Below are 24,909 nucleotides of genomic sequence, written 5' to 3' on the forward strand. Positions count from 1 at the left end.
AGCTGTGTAGTAATAACATGCACACATGGAGGTTTTTACTGTTTGTTTTCTGTGTATGCCTTGACCTTTATGAGAACTGAAATCCTTTATCTTGAAAATGCTGTTTCTCCTTTGAATGACTGTGTTTGCTACAATGCTAGTACTACAGAAGTAGGCAGAAAGTACACAGACACATGTATCCCTCTGTCCTGCTTCCAAGCCCCAGCCAGCTCTGTAGCCTGCATGGTGCTTGACAGAATTTTGTTTCCTTCCCTGTGCCTCCCAGCCATCTGCCATGCTGGCACAGATGCTTGGCTTTTGAAAGGTCGCAGATTTCCCACTTACTTCATGCACTGAGAGTAGTTATGTATTGCCATCTTAGCTGCCTTTCTCCTCACCTGGTCTTGGTTTAAGGATATGGTTTATGTATTTTATTGAATTAAAGTTTTCAGTCTTGAGATGCACTTCAAAGTTTGGTGTCCTCACTAACCTCTGCTGCTGGCAAGCAGCTGCTGCATTTGTTATTGAACTATACCAGCTTCTATTCCATCTGGGTGAGATTCACAGTCCTGAAGGAAAGATAGGTTTGCTCCCAGGGTGATGTCCTAACATGTGTCTGAATTCAGTTTGGTTAGTCCACCAAAAAACACCCAGGCTTAGTGCCATAGTGGTGTGTTAAAGTGATGAGAGGTGAGCTCCTGTGAGGGACACACCTAGACTGTGGTCACTCCATTGGGGGATGCTCCCATCTTTATTGCCTTCCCTTGCTCTGAATTGCCTCACTGTGAGTCTTTGCAAGACCCATGAGGGGCGTAAGAGAGGGAGAGCAGCTCATGGAGACCACCTTGCTGTTATTGGTGGCTGCTTGAGTCCCACCTCACCAACCCAGGTGAGCAGCAAACAGGAGGAATGGCATTGCCTGTCTTCCCCTTAGTCTTATTGTGATCACTAATAATCTGTTCCTGTTTTCCTCTTGTTTGATATTGAACCATAAATTGTAGTGAAAGTCTCCACTTGTAGTCATAAAGGATTTGCATCTTGTTTTAGTGGCAGTTGAATTCTTCAGTTTGTTTGCCTCTATTGCCCTTTCCAGTTAGTGCATCCCACTCAGCTGCAATACAAGAGAAATGTTAGTGTTGGGATGTCTCGGCAAATATGCTGCTCTTCATGCATGCATTACCCTTGCCCATTAAGAGATACATGGGAACCCCAGTGATTCTGAGTGCTGGTACTTCCCCTGAGTTTGGGAGTTGAAGTCTTCCTCTGGAAACTCTTACTTTTTTCTTTCCCTTCCTCCCCTCAACTTCACAAAGAACTGTAGCATGGAAGAAGAGCTGTGTCCCCAGTTCCAAAACCAGACAGCAGTGACCCCAGAGTGAGGGCCCTGACAAGACCAGCTTTTTCTGTCTCTGTTAATGCTATCTACTGATGGTTTTATGTGTGTGGACTAAGGCTGTGTTTATCTCCATATCTTGTCTTGTGGTGAATGTGGTTCTGTAGATGTTTGATCTTTTAGAGCTTTGAGGGTTTGTTTACATCTGCATCTCCAGTTTCAGGTGCTTCATGATGAGGCAGCCTCCTCACATGCTGAGCAATTACCAGCCCTGAGCAACCAAATCCTTCCTGCAGCTTCCTTAAATATGTAGCACTGAAGTGGCCAGGATGGAGACAAAAACCTTCTGTCTCATGCACTGAGGGTCTTGCTACCAGTCAGATCTGTTGAGTAGGATCCATTTCCCTGTGGCCCATTCTGCAAAGAGGAATGGACCGCAGGGAGATGTGGCCCACTTAGAGATGTTTGGGATAGGAAACTCCTCTATGCTTCAGTACATCTGTCTCAAACCACCTGATTTTTCTGTTTGGGGAATGCTCCTGCAGTGTCACTATATAGATAAAGACTTTGTCAGTGGAGTGAACCAATTTCACTTCTGTGTATCAGCACGTAGTAAATGTCAGCAGTCACATAAACGTGTGGTCGATACTGTTAGGTTGATTGTATTGTGCTGTGAATCTGTATTGCATTTTAGTTGTATGTTGAATGTTCAGCTCATTACTGGATTGAGGGAAATTTACTTTTAAATTAGTGACTTATTTCTGCTTGGCAAAGTTCACTTTGATGGGTGTTGATTACATTCAGCCATGCCCAAGTAATGTTTGTATTTCTAAAAGGTAGACAAGAAAGAGGATGTACTTTTGGATTGAAGTAGGTAGAGCATGTTGGTAGGAACAGTTACTTATTCTTTATTATCTGTCATCAGGTTAAATCTATACATAAATTTAATATTTTTCTTTTTTGTAACCTTGTTGCTTGCTCAGTGTGACAGGTGACACTGGAGTAACATGCAAAAATGAATGCTCCAGTTTGACACTAAAAATACTGAAACATTTGGGAAATTTATTAATTAACTGTGTATGCTAATTTTGATGTTAATAAAGAAGGGACAGCTTTGGTATTATGCATGCACTGCTGCATTCATCTTTGGAATTTGGCTGAGAGTTTTTTAACAAGTCTAGCATGTACAGCTGTTAAATATTCAATTGGTGTTTTTCTCAGGTTTTGTCTTGGTTTTTTTTTTTTTTTTTTTGCCTCTCTTGCTTTCTGTGGATTCTAGTTTTTTTTTTATGGTGTCAATTACCATCAACAATCTTACATTGAGGATTTTTATAGATTTCCTCATATCTCACCCATTTGGCAGACTGATTTCTCACCATCCATGTAGTTTTGGAGAACAATGTTGATTATACTCTGTAGCCATCTTTCAAGGGCATAAAATGATGAAACACTCCTTTGAGGGAAGGACACTGTTGGTATATATACTGACAGGTTATATTTCCTGCCTTCATTTCTGTCTCTGTCATCCTACCTATTCAGGGTGAGATTACAATTTTTGGTAAACATAAGAGTCAGTCAGAAGTTTAGAGAAACGATTTGGATTTGGGGTTTTCTGTGTTCCAGTTTTCCTGCTGGTCTCTTTGCAGTGAGTAAGAGATGATTGTATTTCCTGAGGCTAAAAATGATGGAACTGATTTGTCTTGAGAAGAGGGCTGTGTTCTGAATACCTGGAAGATGGATTTACTTAATGTCAACTTTGTGTCAGTAATGGAATAACTTCTGTGTAAGATGTTGTTTGTGCATTCTAGTTTGATTTAAAGATACATTAGAAATTACCTCACTACATCTTAAGACTGTTTCAGTACATGATTATGGTGACCCATTTCCCTTCAAATTTTGGGTTATTAGCTTGAGAACTGAAAGAAAGACTCAATTTACACCTTGTGGGAGTGATCCTGCTATTTTACTAAGATAAAATACAGTCTTTGTATGCTCTGTATGCCTTCCTGTGCTGCAAAGATGTAGACAATGTATCTCAGAACAGGTTGTATAATCTTTTATACCGCTGCCTTGTAGTCAGGTTTTTTTTCCTACATATTCTCTAGGCTTAGCCAGAAAAAGCTTTATTTCTTCTTTGTTAGCTTTTTAAAGAATCTATTTTCTTGTCACATTAAATAAGGCAAGACTGTCCTAGAAAAGCCTTTTTCTCTGCAGTAGCAGATATTTAACAGGGCAGTTAGCTAAGTGATAGTGACTGAGTACAAAAATGGGGAAAGCAGATGACCCTATACAAGAAATATCCCTGCTTTCAAGTCAGTCCAGCTATATTAGAGCATTTGGAATATCCTGTCTGTGTCTCAGGAAGATTTTAGGGATTAATAACTATGGTTTTTTCCTCTGGCTTATGTCAGTAGCTACTGAAAAGCCCTAAACACCATATATACGATGGCTGTTGAATCAGTAAAATGGGTAACACCAGCTCATTTTCTGTTCAGCATATATCAGTCTAGCTGAACAGCTGTACCAGGTATCACTTTTCTTGGTAGACAATCTAAAAGTTGAACATTTGTTAAGTGCAGCTGAAGCATGTACTGCTTAGCACAGGCTGTCTCCATGTTGTGACTGAGGTTACTGATAGATAAGTCCCATGGATGGTCTGGTGGGGGTGATGTTGTTTGGTTGGTTTGAGAGTTGGGGATTTTTTAGTTTGTTTTTTAAATACAGATGTAGGCTCTGAAAAATGTAATGTGGGAAACCCTTACATCTACAATGAGACTTTTATTTACATAATTGATTTGTGAAGCATTCTGTATGGTAAAAGACACAAACCAAGACAGTCTAAAAAGGTAGCAAATCTGGATGCCAGTCCCATGCCCCATTTCTTTAGGGATAATTTTGAATTTGGGTACTGAACACAAAATAAAGATAGAAATTGATTGCTCATACCAGCTTTAAAAGGGCTTGAATGATTTTTCCAGAATAGATGGTACAATGTATCAATTATTTCTTGTGTTCACAATTTTTCACCTTTTCAGTGTTCAGAACTGAGACCATACCTGTTTATCTGTTTCTACAATATGACTATTTATAGCTTTGATTGCAGTTGCCTTCAACTGTCACGTAAGGATTTTCAGCTTGTACAGCACTGCACATTGAGGTCTGGAAATTGATGAGAAGATTAAAAATCAGAGGGACTTTAGAGGGCATGCAGGCTGGATGTGCTAGTTTTTTTAGACTGATATAATGGGAAACTATTGCTTTGAGACTTAATTTTAATTTGAAATAATATTATTTACAAACATAATGCTACTTACTGATTTCTTACTGATAATTCTGTTAGTGCATGTTAAGCTGCCAATGATTCATGTAGTTTTTTGTAATGCCATCTGATTTTTCATGGATGTTTTCATTGCTCAGAAAGAAGGTTAAATACAACATTAAAAACAAGGTTTTCGTTTTACAGTGCATTTAAGCATCTGTTGTATGTCCTTGCAATTGCATAGAACAGGAAATGATGCTTTGAGATACTTTGTGCAGGAACCTTGTACAAAAAATTCCCCAGGGAAATGATGCTTGAATAATTTTTAGTAGCCTGGGATTCTTCAGTCCTTGAACTTGATTGTATGCATTCTGACTTAGATTTTGAGGACTGAATCTATAGAGAAATAAACATACAGGTCTTCAGTGAGGACTGTGGCACAATGATCTTTGGTTTGTTAGATCTTAAATGAAAATGAAACATTCATTTCTCATTTCTTGTAATGCAAATGACTCTACCCAAAAGACAGATTCTCTTATGGATATGAGATACTTATGTATTTGTAACTTAATGTTTGATTTGCAAGGAAAACTGTAGGGACTTTGCCTTCAGTAGTGTGTACTTGTCTGTGCTAAACATCATCTGTTTCTTGCTTGCTGTCTTGCATCCTTGTTTTGTTTATGTTTTTAAAAACTTCTCTTGTTCCTTTTTAAAGCTTTTTCTGGCAAGGGATATTCTGATGTGTGTGCTGTGGTTGGAAGTGTCAGAGGGTTACTGAACAGATGTTGATTCTCTTTATAAATCAGATTCTTGCTTGTTTGAAGTGGTGGCTGAAAGTTGCTATTACTGAACATATCTCACATTTATTGCTGATACTGCTGGCTTTTTCTGTTACCCTGTTGGCAGAGCTTGCAGGGGGTCCAAGGCTGGCATGAAGTTCACCTTTCCCTTTTAGTGTGCTCTTTCAAGAAATAATTGACTGTGGTTTATGAGTAACCTCTAGTTCAGTAACTTGTGAATGCTAAACATTTAAATGAAATTACAAGGAAATTAGGGGTTCTCTTGCTACACTGAAATGCTCAAACTCCTGTTTCTAAAAGTCAGTGAAGTTATCTGTATGGGTCTATTTTGAACTGAGGTTGCAGTACTTCTGTATGGAAATTATAGTCTTTACTTGTTGCACATACTAAAACTACCTTTTGGCTAATTAAGGAGGGTTTTGTTAGAAAAAAGATGCAAGTATATTGAAGACTTAGATTTTTTCAGTGCTAGATTTAAGCTTGCTGGTTACCTATTTGTAACTATGGATATTTGCTTATGGACATTTTTCAATATCTGTGGTTAGATAATTTGAAACTTTGCATCATGTCTTGTGTGTAAAAATCTGAGAGAAGAAACAAAAGATTGCAGGGGAATATTAAATAGAGGGGTTGCTGTGAGTCACTTGATGGAGGAAATCACTGTCATTTTTTAGAGGCCAGTGATATTTTTCTTACTGGGAGCTATTTCTTTTGCCAGTTTACTAGGATCAAGATGTTCTTCCTGGCTCCAGTTTCTGCATGTGTTCTGAGATTGAAAGCCTGAAAAGCAACATTTATATGTGCAGAACTGATAAAATGCTCTTGTGTTCAGAAGCTGAACAGAATGGTTAGGAACTCTTCAATAACAAACTCCATCCTTAGGCTAAAGGATTATGTAAATTTTACTAATCTTTGCATTGTTTGAACTTTAAGCTCAAGCCTCTCATCTTGGCAGTTCTGCAGTGCTCACTAATTTTTCGTTCATTAGTCATCTAATTGCAGAGTCTTCTCGGTTTCACACTAGCACTTTAAAACATGAATGAAGATGATAGATGAGGACAGACTAGGCTGAGATGGAGTCCTTGATATTTATAACTGTTCTTGCCAGAATCTGCCATTAATTCTTCCAGACTGTTTGGGAGAGCAGGCTGTCAGGCTGCTCTGGTTTCTCCATATTTTCTTGTTCCTGAAGCAGCTCCATTTCTTGGCTTGGCTGTAGTGTCCACTTGTATGTTTTTCTCTTGCTGAAAACAGGGTTGTTGGAGGTAGGGAGGCTGGTTTTTGGAGCACTTGCTGCTAGTGTTTGCTGGTTCTCCCTGTTGGACAAAAGCAAGATGTGGGTTTCTGAGGACAGACTGTAGCATCTGTGGACAAATGTGTTGTGTTTTACATACCTGAATGCAAAATGTTATTCTGGTGGATTAACTCTCATTAAGGAGCTGCAGTATTTTCCTTGTAGTAATGTGTTGGTCTCCTGGTGGTTAGAGTGGAAATGCTCTGTTCTCTGTAGATGTTGGTTGGAGCTGACTGAGTGCACCTTGCACTGCAGTTTGAGATTCCAACTCTAAGACTGAAGCAAAGGAGATTAATTTGGAGTAAGACAGGGAGAAACTGAGCAGTAAATTCTGGCACTGATCAGCCAGTTGCTGAGCCACAGCAGCAGAGCTACTGGAGGACAAGAAGACTATTATTTCTGTTTGAATACCCTTTGAATAGGCTATAGGCTCTGGTATCTAAATTTGTTTCACGCATCGTTGAACTAGAATCTTTAGAGGAGGGTCATAGAATTTTGCATGCTTTCTTTGTGTCTCCTGCCTTTGAGTGCTGGTGTGGCACTCACTTGGAAAGTTGAAATGAAAGATTTTTATATAAGGCTGAGAAAGTAGATATTTTAATATGTTGCTTGAGTCATAGGTATATAAAATTACCCATAAGGAAAAAACTCACCCAAGATTGCTTATTTGAGAGGAAGGGTTGCAGTAGGGCTGTAAAAGGAAAGGGGATTTTTTTACTTTTGTGTTTAGAATTCGCATACTGAAATGTTTGGAGACAATAGCTGAGGGTGGAAAAAACAAAGGTGAAGTAATAGATATGACTAGAGAAAAATGTCTTACTGGAGGAATCTAACCAATTGCATGTTCTGTTTTACTTGTCTTAAATGAGGAGGTGGTAGTCAAGAAAATCATGCCTGAATTGTGTGGGAAGGATAAATTTGTTTTGTACTTGTGTATGTGAGATATGTACAGCCAGAAATGGGGTCTCGGAAGTCACATGTTTATCTCTAAATAGAAGGCAAATAAAACATGCAAGCTGTATGCATTTCTTATGGTTCCTTCAAGTCTTTCACTGTTGAATGCTGATTTTTTAAATATCTAACCTAATTTAAAATTTAAGTGTTATTCTATGTGCAGTATGACTAGAGATGCAATGGTGTAAAGGGTGCTGCTTTAGCATACACATTTGAAAATACTACTGATCTTCAGGTTGTTTTGGTTATGGGGGGAGAAATTCTGTTTTCAAGTGTACAGGCATGTCTGGGAATTCTTGCTCTTGTTTTCTTTTTTTTTTTTTCAATGATCCAAATTAAAACTCCTCTATCTTTTTCTCTTTTAGGCATCAAAAAATAAAGATGGAAAAGAGCAGAGTGAAGCTATATCACCATCGGAGGAGGAAGAAACTTTCTCTTGGCCTGGTCCTAAAACTGTCGTGCTAAGGAGGACATCTCAGGGTTTTGGCTTCACCTTAAGACACTTCATAGTTTACCCTCCAGAATCTGCAGTTCAGTTTTCTTTTAAAGTAAGTGGAATTAATAATGAAGCCCTTTATATAAAGCCTTGTACCTTTTAGGGTCAAAAATCCCACTTACTTGAAAGTAAATGTGTTTATAGATCTGTCTTACACAGATGAGAGATCCCTTGTAAGGTGGGTGGGTTCATGACACTGTTTAATAGTTTTTGCTGATCTGTTCCAATAAAATGGAATTGACTGAGTTTGTTAGTCAAAAATAATTGTATCATGGATAGGAACAGTGGTCATTGCAGAACAGGTAAGTATTTCTCTGTAGGTTGTTTTTGCCCAAAGCCAGTGTCATTACTTAGTCTGTTCTAAGTTATGTTCACTTCAGAACAGGTAGTTCTGAAGAGCTACCTATTCTGAAGTGTAGACTTGAAGGGTAGGATGTTTGGGTTTTTTTGCTGTTGTTATTCCCCTCCCCAGTTGAAGTTTGTCACACCATCACATTAAGAGATAAAGAAGAATGTTTACCTTGGTTTCTGAGTATCCTAAACTCAGTTGTACATTAGAAAGACAGATTATGTTTCAGTGTTACATTCTTTCTACTGAAAAGAGGACATGCAGTTGAGATGAATATAAACAAGATATATACTGGCCTACATTAAAAGACAGCTTTCTTAAAGTATTTTACATTTTTTAAAATTTAAAACAAGAATATCTGAATGTTAAGTAGCTAATTGGTCTTCCTTTCTCAAAGCATGTACATGTTCTTTTTTGTGACTGGAACTTTTGAAAGTTGCTGTAATATGGGGTGTTGAGAAAAAGTCCATTTAATAATGAGAGGAAATTGAAAATTGAGAGAGGCTGTTTCTTAGTGAGTTCAGATAGCATTTGCTCATTTTAAAGGCATCAAGTGTAGTAGTTTTCATGAGCCATGCTACCCCTCAGTTTTGCTTTTGCTTTTCCAGTCAGGCAGAAGAATAAGTTCTTACCAAGCTGGGGAACGGGTGATGACACTTTCTGGAAAGAGCATGAGGTCAATTGACTCATGTGTCTCTGCAGGTGTCTTTCAGTAAAGTTTTCTGTCTTTGCCTGCCCTTGGTGGCTGTAAGATTTCTTTGGAAGTAGAAAAAGCTTTGCAGAAGAAAGTTGGCACATTTTTCCAATTTACCTCAGCTATTCAGCCTTTGCTTAAATGCCCAAAGTTTTTTCCTTGACAAGGAGTCACTGAAGTTACATGGAAGTGAAACTGTTAGCAGTGTCAGGTGTTTCCAGCATTTCTGTCATTGAGCACAGGTAATAGCAGTCTCTGGTTGAATTCAGTGTGAAACAGAGGGAGGAGGGTGGGGAAGCCTTAGCCTTGAGCAGAACAAATGACATGCACTTGTTAGCATCTCTCAACAAGAGCCCCCGTTTGAGCAGAGGGTGAAAATAAACAGCATAAGCAGGATTAGCCTCCTTAACTGACTGGATATGTTCTGGAAAAAAGCCATCAGTAGATGTCTCTGAGGGAGTCAATATGTTTTTCACATGCAAAAGGAGACAGGCACAAGGGAAGGACATTCTAAAAATTAAATATCAGTCCTTTCTAGTTCATATCTGATGGTTTGAGAGACTCAAGCAGTTATTAGTGAGCCCAGCACCTTGTCTTGAAGCTCTTAACTCCATCTTTTTCTGCAATAGAGATCTTCATGCCTTCTTAATTTTTTCTCTATTTCTTCTCTGACATGTTTGAATCTGGTTCATTCATTTCTATTTCTGTCTGATTTTGAAAAGGGAATAATGAAATGATTGGATACTGTAACACCTTTATTCATGGATTCAGTTACATATAAAGAGAGTAAGGATCATTTGGACCGAGCCCTTTTCCTGAATGGGTATATTAACCTGAATGGTTATATTCTCTTCTCTTCCTTTTAATGTCCATGAGGTGAAGCAAAAAAAAGTACAGATGTTACTATTTACGAGTATTCATATGGTCGCTTTTGTAGAAATGTATATGCCTGAGTTATGGTACAAAAGAATGAAATTCACCTATTGTCATCCTGATCCTAATATGAGGCAAATCTGATTTCTCAGCTGTTAAGTAGGATCTTTGATCAGATAAGGTCACCAGCTAATTACAGTCTCTGTCATTGATTGTAAGCTCAAGTATCAGTCCTCTCTCTTTCCTCATTGATCAAAATTGTAAGTGCCTCAGAAGTCACAGATGTTTCATTTTGCACTCCTCAAAGGGAGTATAATAACAATGAATATTATTTGGCTTTCTGTAGTAGCCTTGTCCCTCCTTCACACCTGAGGCTGCAGCCACTGCTGATATAAGACAGAGATGACAGCTGGATGTTGAAGATGCCCTTTACATAACAGCTGGAGTCTCTCAATCCTTGACATGTTTCCCAGAGCCACAGCCCCTTTGTTATCACAAGTGTCAGTGGGATGCTGGTGCTTTCCCTCTAGATCAGTGCAGAAGTCTCTATTGTTTACCTGAGGGTAAAAAGCATTTTACCTTCTTTATTTTAGTGTTTGTTAATTCCTCCCTGCCCCTTCCCCCCAAGGTAAGCTTGCTCTATGATCTCTTAAATTTTACTACAATTCGACATAAACTAGTAGAGGTAGTGAAAAGAGAGAAAAATATCTAAAAGTGCTTTTGAACAATGTTTCCACATTCTTGAGGATATATATATGTTTTTGATTTTTTTAGTACAGACTGTAGGTTCCCATTCAGAAATACTCATGAAAGTGTCTCCATTCAAAGTTCTGCTCCTGTTGCTTGTGTTTTGCATGTTTGAAAAAGCTGTTAATGAGTCAGGTGGAATCCTGTGGGAAGAGGAGGACAAGATTCTTCACAAGGGGCAACAGTAGCATCTCAAGAACATAGAGCATAATATTCTTAGCCTGCAGGGTGTGGTAAAGATCACACCACAGCTGCATATTCCATGGGAATTGGAAGATAAGCTTTCTGTATGCTGGAGGATGCTGCTGCTTGGAAAGCCACTGAGGTGAATTTTCTTGGAAGCAAAGAACTGCCTGCCAGATGATGTATTTGAGTGGAGAAGAGTGGGCATTACTTCATAAAATGTATAATCTGTTCTCTAGTTAGGTGTGTTGGAGGTGATCAGCTTTTAAATTTGGAGAGGTTCAGTGTTCTAGTTGTTAGTCTAATAAAACCTTTGCTCAGTTGTAAAGCCTTTTTGTTTATTGTCTGAAGAATTCGGTGCAAGGAAGGAGATCTAGGCAGATCTGCCTCCAAGATGTGGCTGACTGCTCTGAGTCCCAAAACACTCTTGTCTTGATTACATAAACTCCTTGTACGACTTCAGGTGATTTTTTTTTTTATTGTGACACCCTTTCCCCATGTGAAAATGATTGGTTATGATCAATTCAAGGAAGTGAATCTGCTTATTTTAAAATGGAATGCTTTTATGTTGCATTTTGATTGTTTATATTTTTGTTATATATGTATATGTGTATATATATATATATATATACACATATATAATATTTTAATATCTAATTCATTTAGGATTCCATATGTATGTAGTGGTGCAGGTCTAGGTCAAATTCAGGGTATTTTGCTAAGTTCTACTATCTTTTCATGATTCCTGCACAAAACAACTATATAAGTACAAATCAAGGGTCTCTTTCTCACTGTAATTGGCCTTAATTAACTTTTAAACACTGTGATAGGTTAGGGAAAAAACTGTTGTCTGGTCAGTCTCTTGGGAGGGACAGCCCTGTGTGAAAAATGACCTTGGAAACTGAGGGTGTAATTTGACGCACTTCATTTTGGCAGAAGTACTTGACCATGCTTCTGTGGGGACATACACCAAACTGGGAATAGCTGCACAATCAGGAACGACCCATTTATGTATTGTGCTTGCCTCCTTTCCCTTAAGAAAATTAATATGGAATGTGTGGAAGATTTCTTAAGCTAGCATTGCAAAAAGCAAGTGTTGCATAACGCCTTTAACATAAGGTGTTCATTAGGATTTTTTAGAAACTCAGTTTCTGCATGTGATGTTTGTTCTCCCAAGTTCATTTGCCTGAGAAGCAAGTAAGTGATAAATTCTTCTCCTCAGGTATGGATGCAGCAAATACTGACATCTTGCCTCGTGTAAGGGGTGAATGTAGGAGGAAAAGCTGGTTTCAAAACACTTGTGTTATAAAGCCTTCATTCCATTTTTCAAAGACTGATCTCATTGGCTTGATACCATGTAAAAATAATGTTTTGCAGCTGTTTTTGGTAACAGAACTTTGCATGACCAGTGACAAAACTGACAAAACCCACTGCAGTATTTAATAAATTATGGTATTTCTACATTAGCTAAATTTTCTCTTAGAAAATATTTGTTATATAGCATCAAACCAAGTAGCCTCCCAAACATGTAACTCAGATTTTTCAGGTTATGAGTTCTAATATGTCAAGTCCTAAAGATGTCTTTTCACTTGACAGATAGGGCCACAACTCAGTATGTGCAGAAGTTACCCATGTCTAATTCTAGGCTGCTGATTGTAGTTCAAAACCAGCTGACTGTTACAGAGCTTCAAGAATAAGCAGTCATGGTACTTACCTTCTAGTGTGCCATTTTTACCAAAGTATAGAGCAGACAGGACTGTCCAACTTAGAGACACACTGTTGGGGCAGCAATAACATTATCATGGCTTTTCAAAAGTAGAATATATGCTAGATTTTTGTTAACTCTGTATTTTGGTTTTGGGAGAGTTCTTTTACTCTTTATTTCTTTGTCTCTTTAAGTTATCTTTCAAATATCTTTCAAAGCTCCAGCAGAACTTTGTATTGTTGTAAGAAATTTCTTGCTCCTAGGACAGACTTGTCTTTTCCTCACCATTATATAGTGGTCATATCTGCATCATTTTCCTGTCGTTCTTCAAGACTTTCTCTCTTGAATGGATTGCTCAGGTCAGTGTGTAGTTGATTTGAGCTTATATAATTTGAAAAACATAGTGATTTTGCTTTAAATACAAAATAACTAGAAAATTTGAGTTAGTCCATCTAAAAGTAGGAGGAATTATCCAGGTGAAAATTATTTCTAAAATTGCTCCTTCTTTCCTTCAGGACAAAGCTGTTCTAATTAGCTGAGTAGTTAGAAATATTTTTGAAATGCTGCCTAATAATCTCAGAAATTGTATTTGATTAAGTATTTATTACTCTATGAAGTTTAGAAAGCAAGCAGGTGTTTTCCTTGTTAGGTAATTTTGCTTCTTAAGTGGTAGAACTTTAAACAAGAGTAACTGTGGTGATCTTCATACCGAAATGTTGACAAGAAGGTAACATAAGTAATATTTTTTTTTTTTTTTAGTTTAAGCATGCCATTTTCCTCCAGTACTTTCCAGTTGTGTGATTTTTGGGATCAGTGAGCAGAAGGAGACTCTTCAAGGTTGTTACTAAATAGTGTTTGGGGTACATGTTTTCCTCTAGTAGCAGTAGTAGTACTGAAGGCAAAACAAACTTGGTTCAAATTTCAGGAACCATATTCAGACATTGCTTACAAAATATTTTGTATCTCTTGCATATGCAGCTTGAATGGTGAGGTGATTAAAGTGTAACCTTTCCTGCCTGGCTTTCAGGGTGAAATATGCTTGCAACAGCACAGAGTGCAGTATGAGGCTTCATGGAAGTATTTCATGGGGTTTAGTACATTTGTTTTCAAATAATCCTGTTCGTGTTGTTTCTGTGGGAATGTTTCATAGGATTGTGATTAGCTGTCTTTAAAATAGCTATTACTCTACATTCTCAAAATAAGAGCCTTAATTCTCTAAGTTAAACAGTTGTAGAGAAAGTAGGAGGTACCAAAATACAGACTTTACCTGTACAAGTTCACTTCAAGTCTTTGTATCTTAGAGCTGCCTATGCATTTTTTCCATTTATTGAATTTTTAATATGCACTCTTTCTTCCTCTTTAGGATGAAGAGAATGGGAATAGACAAGGTATGTCTTGTTTTTACTGTCTTACAGATCCAGTATATTGAATGCTTCAACTGTGTAATGGACTTGAATTGTTACCTAAGAGCTTGAAATTTAAAATCACTTCAGTGTGAGCATCAAGCTCATTGATCAGTCACTTAATTCTAGGTTATGCCAGTCAGCTCCCCTCCATTTTCATAGCTTTCTCCTTCTCATGTTGCCTTTATCTACGTTTTCTTAATTCACTCATGAACTTATTTTTTATAAATTTATGCTAAATCTCCATCCCAGTTAATTGAAGTTTCTCTTTGATATTTAGCTATTTTCTCATCCATGCTTCCTTTTTGCTGATATCTTACTTTTCCTTTAAAAGAGTGAAAAACATGTTGATTTAAGGAAGATGGTTTCCAGCTTGGGAGCCCATTCCCACTTTGTTTCCCCAGTCTGTCATGATGGTGAGGTACAGGGGCAGTGGGATTTTGTGCATTGGGTTCCCCTGGTGCTCTGCCTGCCAGAGCAGTGCAGCTGGCTGGGGGACAGCATGGGCTGACTGCTGCTTCTGGTGGTGGCTTCTCATTTCTAGCAAAGCATGGGACCTGCTTCCAGTGTGCCTTTAAGTACCTCCTTTAGTTGGAAGACAAAGAATATATGTGAATTCCTGTTTCCGTTTACTTTGTGTAGTTGTGATATATTAGAAGCATTCTGGGAAATACTAATTTATTTGAACTTTCTTACTTTTCTCTTGGAAGCAGATGGATTCATACATTTCATCCTCCTAGTTTAACTCAGCTGTCATCACCTGTGTGTTAAGCAGTGAAAAGTTAATCTCTTCCTGCTTTTTATCACTCCCTAAACATGAAGCATCCTTTATCTGTTTTGACTTACAAAAAGGCAGGTTCCTTTAGGAAAGGAAGGGAATTGATCCTTTGTGCTAAACCAGTATGGAAGACACCACTTGTGGCCTAGAGAAAAAAGTTCTGTGGTGTTCTTGTTCTTGCAGGGAGAGCTCAGGCAGCTAAAGATGTAATGTAGGTCTGTTTATCTAAAATGTTATCTGAGAGGTATTTTTCAGTAGAGAAACAGCAGTGAACAAATCCTTGGTTCACCATGAGACCTGTCAAGGTGGAAACAAGATTACTTTCTGGAAATTTTTATGTAACTTCTAATCCCATGAATCATAGCTCAACTATTGCTTATTTATAGCACCATGGTATGTTGTATGCCTTGAAATACAGATCAGAGGGCACAAATGCCCTGAAAGTTAACAGAATTCTCATGAAGGAGAGAAGGTTGGACTTGTCCCGCTGGAAAGAGAAGAAACAACTGTGTGGCAGAGGATGTAGATGTCAATAAAAAATAACCTGCCAGTTTTGTGTATTAAACCTTTAAAAGCAGCAAAATGGGACGAAGTGTGTTAGACACTTTTCTCCAGCATTTGACATGATCTTTGGGGGTTATAGGGTGGATGAAACTCTTTACATTGCTGCAGGTTGCCTGTTCCCAAATAAGGGGAGCAGGCAGCTTGTGCGGAGAGAGTGAGCAAAACTGCAGGTGTCATTTCACATGTTGGCAGCAGCGATGTTTGTGCAGCAGCAGCAGCCGCAGCAGGAGGGGCCGGAGCTCCGTGCCGGGTATCCCGGGATTGCCGGAGCGCTCCGAGCCGAGCTCGGCCCCGAACCGCTCCGCTGGGAACGGCGCGCCCGGGCCGGGCGCTGCAGCCACCTGGTGGCCGGTCCCTGCATTGCAGCCAGATTGGGAAACGGGCTCTGTGAAACCCTGCCGAAATCAGCTGGAAACACCCTGTTGAGAAACACGTCACTTTTCAAGTTTGTACGTGATAATTCTCTTAATTCGCTTGATCTTTCCTCTCTGAAAGACTAAGCTAAGGGGATCCAAGCATTTTGTTTTTGTGAAGCAGTGTGTGCCAGTACAGAAGTGTCGTTTTTTTGTGTCAGTTTTCAGTGAAAATTTATAATTACCCGCCCTTTATGCTTTGCCCTTGTCATAGATTAAGCTTACCTGTTAAAAAGGAGGGTTTCATACCAAATTCAGCATTTATATATTTGATTAGGTGAGTGTGGATTAAAGCATCTCTATTGCTATTGCCTTTCATTGCGACCACTTGAATATTTTTCCAAAGGATCAAAGCACCTAATTAAGTCTAGAGGGCAGAAGATAAAAGCATGTACCCTGTTTGATGTATTCTAACAGTGAAAGAAATGTTTTTTATATTTTTTAGGGTCTGGTATAGAATTTTAGTATTTAGTTAGTTCAAGCTCCTGGCTTGCATTAATCTTCCTTTTGGTAAGCAGTAAAGTTTCAAAGCATTTATAATGGAAGGTAATGCCAATTTGTCCAGGAGAGCTCTTAAATAGGAGTGACACCAGAGGGAGATGATGGCCTAAAAACAGTTTGGGTTGTCAGGCAAAGGAGTTAGGTGTCTCCTGGTCACAGCATCCTCATGGTCAACAGCAGGGACAGCAGGAGGCCACCTCAGCTGTGCACATGAACAAGAGAGAGCCTACAGGACAACAGCATGGAGCTCTCGTGCCTTTTTCAGGAGCTGGCTGGAGTCCCTGCACACCCACCCAGAGGGTGGTGCAATCTCCCACAGGAGAGGGCCAGGGTGCTGCAGGGGCTGAGCAGAGACACTTGGGGAAGAACAGGCTGGGAGCCCATAGGGCTTGAGTTGCCTTTGTGGTGCAGTTGTGAGGACAGCAGGGATGCATGGAGCCCTGGCTTGGGATGGTGAGGAGCTGGCTTAGAGCCTGTGGCCAGGGTCTGTGGCAGTGTCTTGGTGGGTGTCTGCTGCTGCCCTCCCATGGAAGAAGTAGCCAAGGCTTTCTTCAGACAAGCCATGGAGGCTTCAAATATGCACATGCTGCTTCTTGAGGGAGACTTTAGCTAGCACCCTGTTGTCTTCTGAAAGGGCATCAAAACAGATTTACCCCAAATATTTTGTTATTTTTTAAGGTTATTAGTTCTTTTTGTACTTTCACTGCTCCAGGTTGTTGATCTTAAGCCAAGAAGTTGAAAGGCTTCTCTAACTGGGTGCATTTTATCAGAAGATACAGATTTTCCACTGTGGATTCATTGGTCACTGATTGGAAACTTTTATCAGCAGATACTGCTTTCCAGGGAATCTGTTATACTGACCAGCCTGTATTACCTATTTCTTGGAGTTGTTATTCCCAGAAATAACTTGAAGTATTTATTTTGTGTGTTTTGAGGGTGTCTTGCTATCAGTTTGCCATTCTTCCTATTTTCTGGAGTTGCTCTGTTTCAATACTCAGTTATTTATTTAAGTGGTACCTCACAGGTAGAAGTCTTCCAGGAGAGCATTTTAGGAATATTTGGAGCCAGACTGAAAAATACCTATGCGTATTAAAAACCTAGCATTCTTATTAAAAACTTGCACCTCATTAGGTATATCAAGACCTAATGAGTGGAGCTGGAGGAAAAGTGCATTAAATGATTGTGCATTTAATATGATTCCATATCTTCTTGTCCTTCAAACATTACTTAAGTTGTAAATGCCAAACCACAGGTTTTGTACATATGAAAGTAGTTTCTTGTAAATTGTCCTAAAACATGTTTTCCTTTAAAAAGTTTTGGCTTGGTGATTGTGATTAAAGTGAACAGGGATGAGCATAAAGAAATAGAATGAAAGAAATTTTATTTTTCAATAGAACAAAGCTATTTTGTGTCTAACATAGTACCTGGGGATCCAATATCATTATAATCCAGTATCTTTTTTTCTTAATAGTATGATCTTGCTTTTTGTGCTTTTATCTACATTTCTATGTAGAAGTACCTGTAGCAACTAGGAGCTCCTTTTTCCATAAAAATTAAAGTCAACCTTAGGTACATTATTCAGTGTATTTTTCTGTAGAGTCCCAGTGTGTGCTTGTTAATGAGACCTTAGACATGTTTTCACTGAGAAGTCTAGAATATTAGATTTTATTCAGTTGTCTATGCTAAATAGTTCCAATTTATTACCTGCCCTTCTTCAGCTCTGTGTATATCTGCTCTGGCAGGGTAGAGCCTTTGAGAGAAGGGTGGAAAAAACACAGGAAAAGGTTTTTTTCCTGCATTACTGCTGCTTACATAAGGCCTGGAGTTTTTAATATTTCATTTCTTTTAACAGACTGTTGATTTCTGTACTGTAGTTTGTGTTCTCCCAGGATTTAATTTAATCCCATGTTTTTTAACATCCTGGTCTATCGGCTCAGTCTGTTATGAAATAAACATATTGTGCCTGTGATGGTGGGAAGAAGGTAGGCAAGAACAAGAGGATGAATGTGAAAGCAAATATGTGGAAAGGTCATAGATGGCTGGACTGTGAGGGTCCAAGGCATATGGTAGTAGAACTAGGAGTAAAAGACAAGAGGTGTTTAAGAGTAATGCTTCAGGATAGTGGGACAGTAAATTCCCCTTTTTTGTGGATTTTTGATCCAAGTTAATTTTTTAACACCTAAGTGTTGAGAATGCTAAAAGAAGGCTCACAGTTTTCCACTGAGACCAGAGCCTGGTGATTCCTTGTTCCCTTATAAGTACATCCAGAATGTCTAATGGACTCTTCCAGCTTGTCACATGTATAATGTTTCTCAGTGGTTTCTGTTGAGTTCAAATCATCTTTGACTTGTATTGCTCTATGCTTATCTAATGACTGTAGTAAATCCTCTAGACTAATCATAGATTAAATTTTAAACTTAAAAAGGTTTCATTTGAGAGAATTGAATGAAGTCATAGTAATGGCAAATAATGCAATGAGAAAACAGTTTTTGAGAGTTTGTAACTAAGCTGAACCTGTGTTTCATATTTTCCGTAACATTGCCAAATTATTTTCTCATCTTCTCCCCCTACCTTGGCACGTAGATAGGGTTGAGGTTGTATTAGTCAAATGGTTTACAGAAAAGTAAGCGAAAGAAGAAATACCATTTTGGAGTTGCCTAATCAAAATGCCAGAGGTGCTTTGAGAAATAAGTATGTATTTTTCCTGTATTAGAGAGTTGAATGCCAAGTGTTTTTCTGCTAAATGACTCAACAGCACTAATTTACTTATCACATTCTTTCAGGGGCTCATCCCTGGTGCTGTATTTCAGCTGGTGTTTTTCGGTTGAGTTGCTTTGAGCTTGACAGTGGGTGAAATAAGCTCTGTTGGGACTGGGTTGAGACCTTTGGGCTCCTTTTCCAGAGTGGATTGCTAGTGGAGAAGTGCTTACTATGTATGAAATTCACTTTGCAGATTATAATATGCAGAATGAGCTGTAGTTGGCCCCCCTCAGTTAGATGTAATCCAGACAGGTTTGTGCTTTATATTTAATTAAATACAATCTCAGTTAATAAATGTAAGTTCTGCTGTAGTTTCAGCAACCTTTTTTGAGTAGTTTGGGAAATGATTAACAGGTTTTTGATTGAGTAATCAATTTGAAGCATTTGCCATGCTGTATCTGTTCCTCTGAAAGGCATCCCAGGAATCAGTGTCACTCAGCATTGTTGAACCAGTGGAGCTCACATGCCTTGGATACCCAAAAGCATACTTGTAGATCTTCATGCTCAAGAGGAATGTTCCTCCTGCTTGAGTCAGAGAAAGATGTGCATAAGAGCCTGTCTTAATTGATTAGTCTGAGGTGTTTCATGAGGCTGATTTCTTAAATGTAAAAGTGTAAGTCATCCTTTTGCTATCTGCTGAGCATAGGGCTGGGAGTAAAAATGTTCTACAATAAGTTATTTTACAAACTTCTGTAGACTTTATTGAATCCCTGTGTTATGAGGATTTCTGAGCACAGTTCAGCTGTCCTGAGCAGAAGAATTTTTTTTCTCCCCTTGAGGAAGAGGAGCAGTGGCATGTTTATAAGCAGTGGCTAGTTGGAGAGATTTTGTAAGAAAGTATGTACTGTACTGTGTTTCAGCACTTGCTGGTTTGTGTTCTGCAGGTCTAAAGGAAGAGCTCTGTCAGCATTAGCACTTTGGCATGAGATTGTTTTTTCTTTTTTCCTTTCCTATTCAGAATGTAAAGGTTGTACTTTTCATAGTCTTTATGACTCAGATGTTTTAATCTGTGTTTCATATCAGAAGGTTAATGACTTCAGAGAAACGAGGTGCTTGTTGCTATGTTGTAGTGTGTTGGTAGATTAGATAGCATAACTTCTGCCATGTCATTTTGTTTTCCAGGTGAATCATAGAGCATACAGTAATATTGTCTGGTCTGCAGGGAGTAATTTAAAAGCTAAGTCATGGTTACTGCATTTGACACAATACTAGTTATGTTCCTTGAAGCAGCTGTATTTCAAACTAGATTTTTAGGGGATTAAACTAGAATTGGCACCTAGATAAAATTAATTTCTATGTCAAATTTGGGGGAGTTAGGAGAAGCCTTGCAGAATATCACCCCCTAGATGTAAGTCAGTTTTAAATGTTACCTAGTCTTAATTCTACTGTTCTGTTTAAAAGTAGTTTTTTTAAATATTTTCTTTTATCAGGGAGAGCACGTTTGAATTCTATGATTTTATAAATGTGATGGTTGCTAGTGCAACATATTCCCCTCTGCCTCTTGAGGCCTCTTAAGCATTTGTCAGGAAAGCTTCCTTGTAACTTTGCCATGGGAGACTTGTTTTCTCCTGTCAGGCTGTGAAGGCATTATTGTCTTGAAGTCTCAGCTCCTAGATCCAGGCAGTATAAAGGTTAGATCATGAATGATTCCATGAGATGTGCTATGAATAAAGTCTTTGTTTTGCAGTCATTTGAACAAAAGCTAAAACAAGGCACTAATTTTAGTTTCTAGATTTTACTGTGATCTCTGTGGTTATTGTAGGTGGCATGTAGTCTCTGATTTATTAGAAGATTTGCATAGAGTTATGAAAAAGCATATTGGCTCAGAAAAATCTTGTTTCAATACATGGGTTTTCTATATTTGTCTTGCATTTGATTTACACATGTTAATGCTTCTTCGGGCTAATTTTTCTTTGGTTGTCTAGGCTAAGGACCTTATTATTAAGACTCACCTGATTCCTTACTATCCTTGTTGAAGCCAATGAATTTTTGTCTTGAGCCTTCTCGGTACTTGGGTATTTATTTTCTTTCCTTACTTCTGATGATGCTGAATCTCTGATTAAAAATTCAGACACCAGTTTGCTTACTCTAAAGTAATATTTTCATTTGGATAACATAATTGAAGGGAGTCATAGCACTGCAAGCAGTATTTTAGTTGTACTGTTAGCAAAACTACACTACTGGCTGGACAAAAACTTGCCTTTGAATTTATACTGACTGGTGACCATTTAGTCATGCTGGAAATTTTCATGTGCTTACAAAAGTGATACAGGAAAGGACAACCTGATGGGCTTTTTCAGTTTCAGATCAGCTGAGTTGTGTACTTACCAGCTTTATTTTGCTTTTTTCTTTTTATTGCCCTAATGTAGGAATACGTATTTCTTTATAGCTACATTTAAGAGGGAATGAAGTACAAATGAAGCTGTGCTTTTCATCTGTGCTGTTTCCTTGCATATGTGAATGTATTACTGGCAGCTCACACTTTGTTCTTTGTGTGTGCATGATGTCTTATTTTTCATTTGCCATTGAAGATTTGGGAGAATTTGTTCTATTTGCTGGTAGCCTGCGAGGTAATGCTCAATTACAAAGTATTTTGTTTTGTTTACAAAAGTATGGAGAAGGAGGAAGGAGGCAGAATCACATGCAGTAATGAGCACTGGAAAAGCACAAATAAGGCTTATATGTCTTACAGACTAGAGGCCTGAGGTGCTTTTGCTGTTCTTTGTTGTATCACCTTGTCAGGAATCACTGGCATGCTCAAAAAAAAAATTGGTCTTTTCACTATTAGAAACAAAAATCATGAATCCTGACAGTACATAGTGCAAACCTGGAGAGCTTAGTGTAAAACACTTGGCTGTGATATTCTCTTCTAGGTTGTGGTGTTCAGGAGGTGGGCAATTTAGGCTCTCATTTCTAGGCAGCATTTTGCTTTTGCCTGATAATTGGGTGCAGACAGGACCACAGGGAGATTTAGGCATAATTTAATCAGAGTGTAGTGAATGTTAAATTTTGAGACATGAGGTGAGTTATTAGATAATCCATTTTGCTTGAGATTTATTTCTATTATGATTGAGTATACATTTTCACGATTTATTCCCCTTAGCTGGTCTGAAAAAGTACTGTTAGCTTCTGTCAAAAAATATTGCTTAGCTTTGCTTGAGTTTCAAACTCCAAGTATAAATGTACATTGAGGTTATGTATTCAAGGAAATTCATTTCTATGTTACTGATTAAAAAAGATTTGGTTTGTATCCAAATGTGTAGAAGATCAAGGAGAAGTGAAGAACACATATTTACCTACCAGAGCTTGAGAGTTCTAAGATTTCTTCTTGTTTCTACTTGTATTTGGATAGTGCTGAATTGTGAAATGAATGTGCAAATGTAATCAACATTTTGAACCTTTTATCCTAAATTTTTCCCCTTAAATTGATTTTTTGTTTAGTGGTTGACCTTTTTTAGGAAGTAAGAATGACTGTTTAATATAGCCTCCTTCGGCAAGTAGGACAAAAAGCCAAGTTTAATACGCAATTAGCTTTCTGAATTGATTGATAAAATAGCTGTAGAAATGTGAAGTGAGTGCCCATAATGTGCCTGGTGTAGCTGACAGGCAGGTCAGATGAAAGGGAAGGCTGCAGTCTCTGTTCTCCATAAATTGTGGCAAGTTTCCCCTCTTACTCAGAAGTGGGAAGTGTATTAAAGGAGTTCTGTGTTGCATACTGAATGGGAGTAGCTTTATCTGCCTGACCTCTTGATTTGCATGTTCAGGTATGGACAAGGCATAAAGCAGCACTTGAGTGTTAAGCAAACTAGCAGTAGGTCACTAACATTTTTTGAAGAGTATCTTATAAAGGAAGCTGAGATGTGATAAATGTGCTGTGGAAGCTGTATTATTTTTATTTTTCTTGCTACTTTAGGAAATGTATGTGTCTTCAGTAAAAGATAAGTGGCAGCACTGGGAAGGATGTTTGGTGGTCCTGTAAAAGGTCATATTTTAACTTCATTCTTGCAAGCGGTTGAAGCAACCTTTTGTTCATGGCATCTGGGTAGATTAATCTTGGAGCTTCTCTAAACTTTTTGAAATGTTACTGGCTTTTTAAAGGACAAGACCCATCACATGTTCAGTGTCTATTTAAATCTGCAAATTTAAAATGACAGATATTAACTTTGGCTCACAAAGAGCATTTTGTATGTTTTGTAGCTGTATCCTGCTAATCAAATTTTAAGTATTTGGGGACTGAGCTGCCAGCTGGAGTTTCTTGATTTGTAATTCAGTTGCTATATATATAGTATTTATCTGATTCTATCAAATAAACTTTTTGATTATTTGCTCCCAATCTGGAACTATTTTGAGAAGGCCATTTAGAGCCATTTTGTTGAACTGTTTTATGGTAAAATGGCAGGACACTGAGGATCTGCACAATAAAGGCATTAGGCTAAAACCAGGATCTGAAAAATTGAATCAGTGTCACAGGGTGGTCTGGTTTTTTGCAGTTTATTAAAGTTTTTCCAATGAACTTTGCACACATGGAAACTGAACTAAAAAAAAAGAGGTTAAGGGGGCACCTTATTAGTATTAAATAAATACTACTGTGATTTATTAAATGTTTTAGGTGGAACATTTAAAGCTGTGGGGAAAGTACTTTCAAAAGCTTAAGCCTAAGACTTGTGCCTTAGTCAAAGGCCAGTCATTTCAGAAATGATTAGAACCTAATAATGCCAATTTTAAGGAGTTACTTTTATCAGCAATGCCAATTTTAAGTAATACCTTTTTTCTTTCATGCTGTTCCTTCTTTTTCTGCAGTTTAAGCCTCTCTCCACCAAGCCAGGGTTTCCTGCTAAACTGGAGCATAGACCCAGCTTATTTTTGCGCTGTGTCAGTTCCCTGGGCTGGCTCCTCACACAGCCTCCAAAGGTGGCATTTCCTTAGCTGGGAGTGTGCAGCAGGGATGGAAACTGGAGCCTGGAGCTGGGATGGGCCAAGGCTGGCAAAGCCAGCTCTGACACTGTGAGACTGTGTGGATCTGGCTGGAGCCTTTCAGGTTCTGCCACTGCTTCTGTGAGCACTGGACCATGCAGGGCCATAATGGATGCATTTATTTATTTATTATTCATTATTTATGGGTGGTTTTCTTTGTGAATATTTGGGGGTTTGGGGGGTTTGGTTTTGGTTTTTAACTTCACTGGTGAAGTTCTAGATGTTGTAAAATGGCTTACTCCAGCTGTGTGCAAATGTAGGACAGATGTACTGTATTTCAGCCTGCTGTATAACCCTGGAGTTTTTTGTTTATTTTACTGTACACACCCCCACCCTCCCATCTTGATTTTCAGAAGCTTTGGCTACTTAGCAAAGAATGACTTATCTTTGATGACAGGCATGTAAAACCAAAAGGTGCCTGTGTTTCTGGAAGTATAGAACTTAAGTGTGTATTGAGAAAGCAAGAAAATACAGCTGTACGTGGTTTTTAACTACTGTAGATTAACTTCAAATTATATATAGAGACATATATAGCATGTGCAGACATATGCTGTGAATATAATTTGAATTATAAATTTCTTTTTGAACCTTGGTAAATCTTCAAGAAAACTTTATACTTCATCTTGGAGGTTCTGAAGAACACTGTTGGAAAATCACTTTAGTGGTTCATGAGAACTGTAAATCAATGTTTTTTCCATCTACGGGAAGATTTTAAAATTTTATTTTTCACTTTCCATTACATTACTATTTCTTTGTATGTCTCTGTGAATGCAGCAGGATTGCTTCCCAAAGTATTTTAAAATGAAAACATTGTAATGCAGTACAAGGAATGCAATTAAGAGATATTCTT

The 24,909-nt window shown here is 38.3% G+C and overlaps 1 protein-coding gene across 3 annotated transcripts in view; it reads left to right on the forward strand.

The window, feature by feature from the left end:
* Nucleotides 1-24,909, forward strand: part of ARHGAP21 (Rho GTPase activating protein 21) — a 111,465-nt gene that overhangs the window by 36,830 nt on the left and 49,726 nt on the right. For all 3 annotated transcript variants that reach the window (XM_058040028.1, XM_058039879.1, XM_058039962.1), the window contains exons 2-3: nt 7,985-8,167; nt 14,030-14,054. In XM_058040028.1, the coding sequence (XP_057896011.1) occupies nt 7,985-8,167; nt 14,030-14,054 (208 nt within the window). The remainder of the gene's footprint in view (nt 1-7,984; nt 8,168-14,029; nt 14,055-24,909) is intronic.

Source organism: Melospiza georgiana, chromosome 1 (assembly GCF_028018845.1).
Source record: "Melospiza georgiana isolate bMelGeo1 chromosome 1, bMelGeo1.pri, whole genome shotgun sequence".
NCBI lineage: Eukaryota > Metazoa > Chordata > Aves > Passeriformes > Passerellidae > Melospiza > Melospiza georgiana.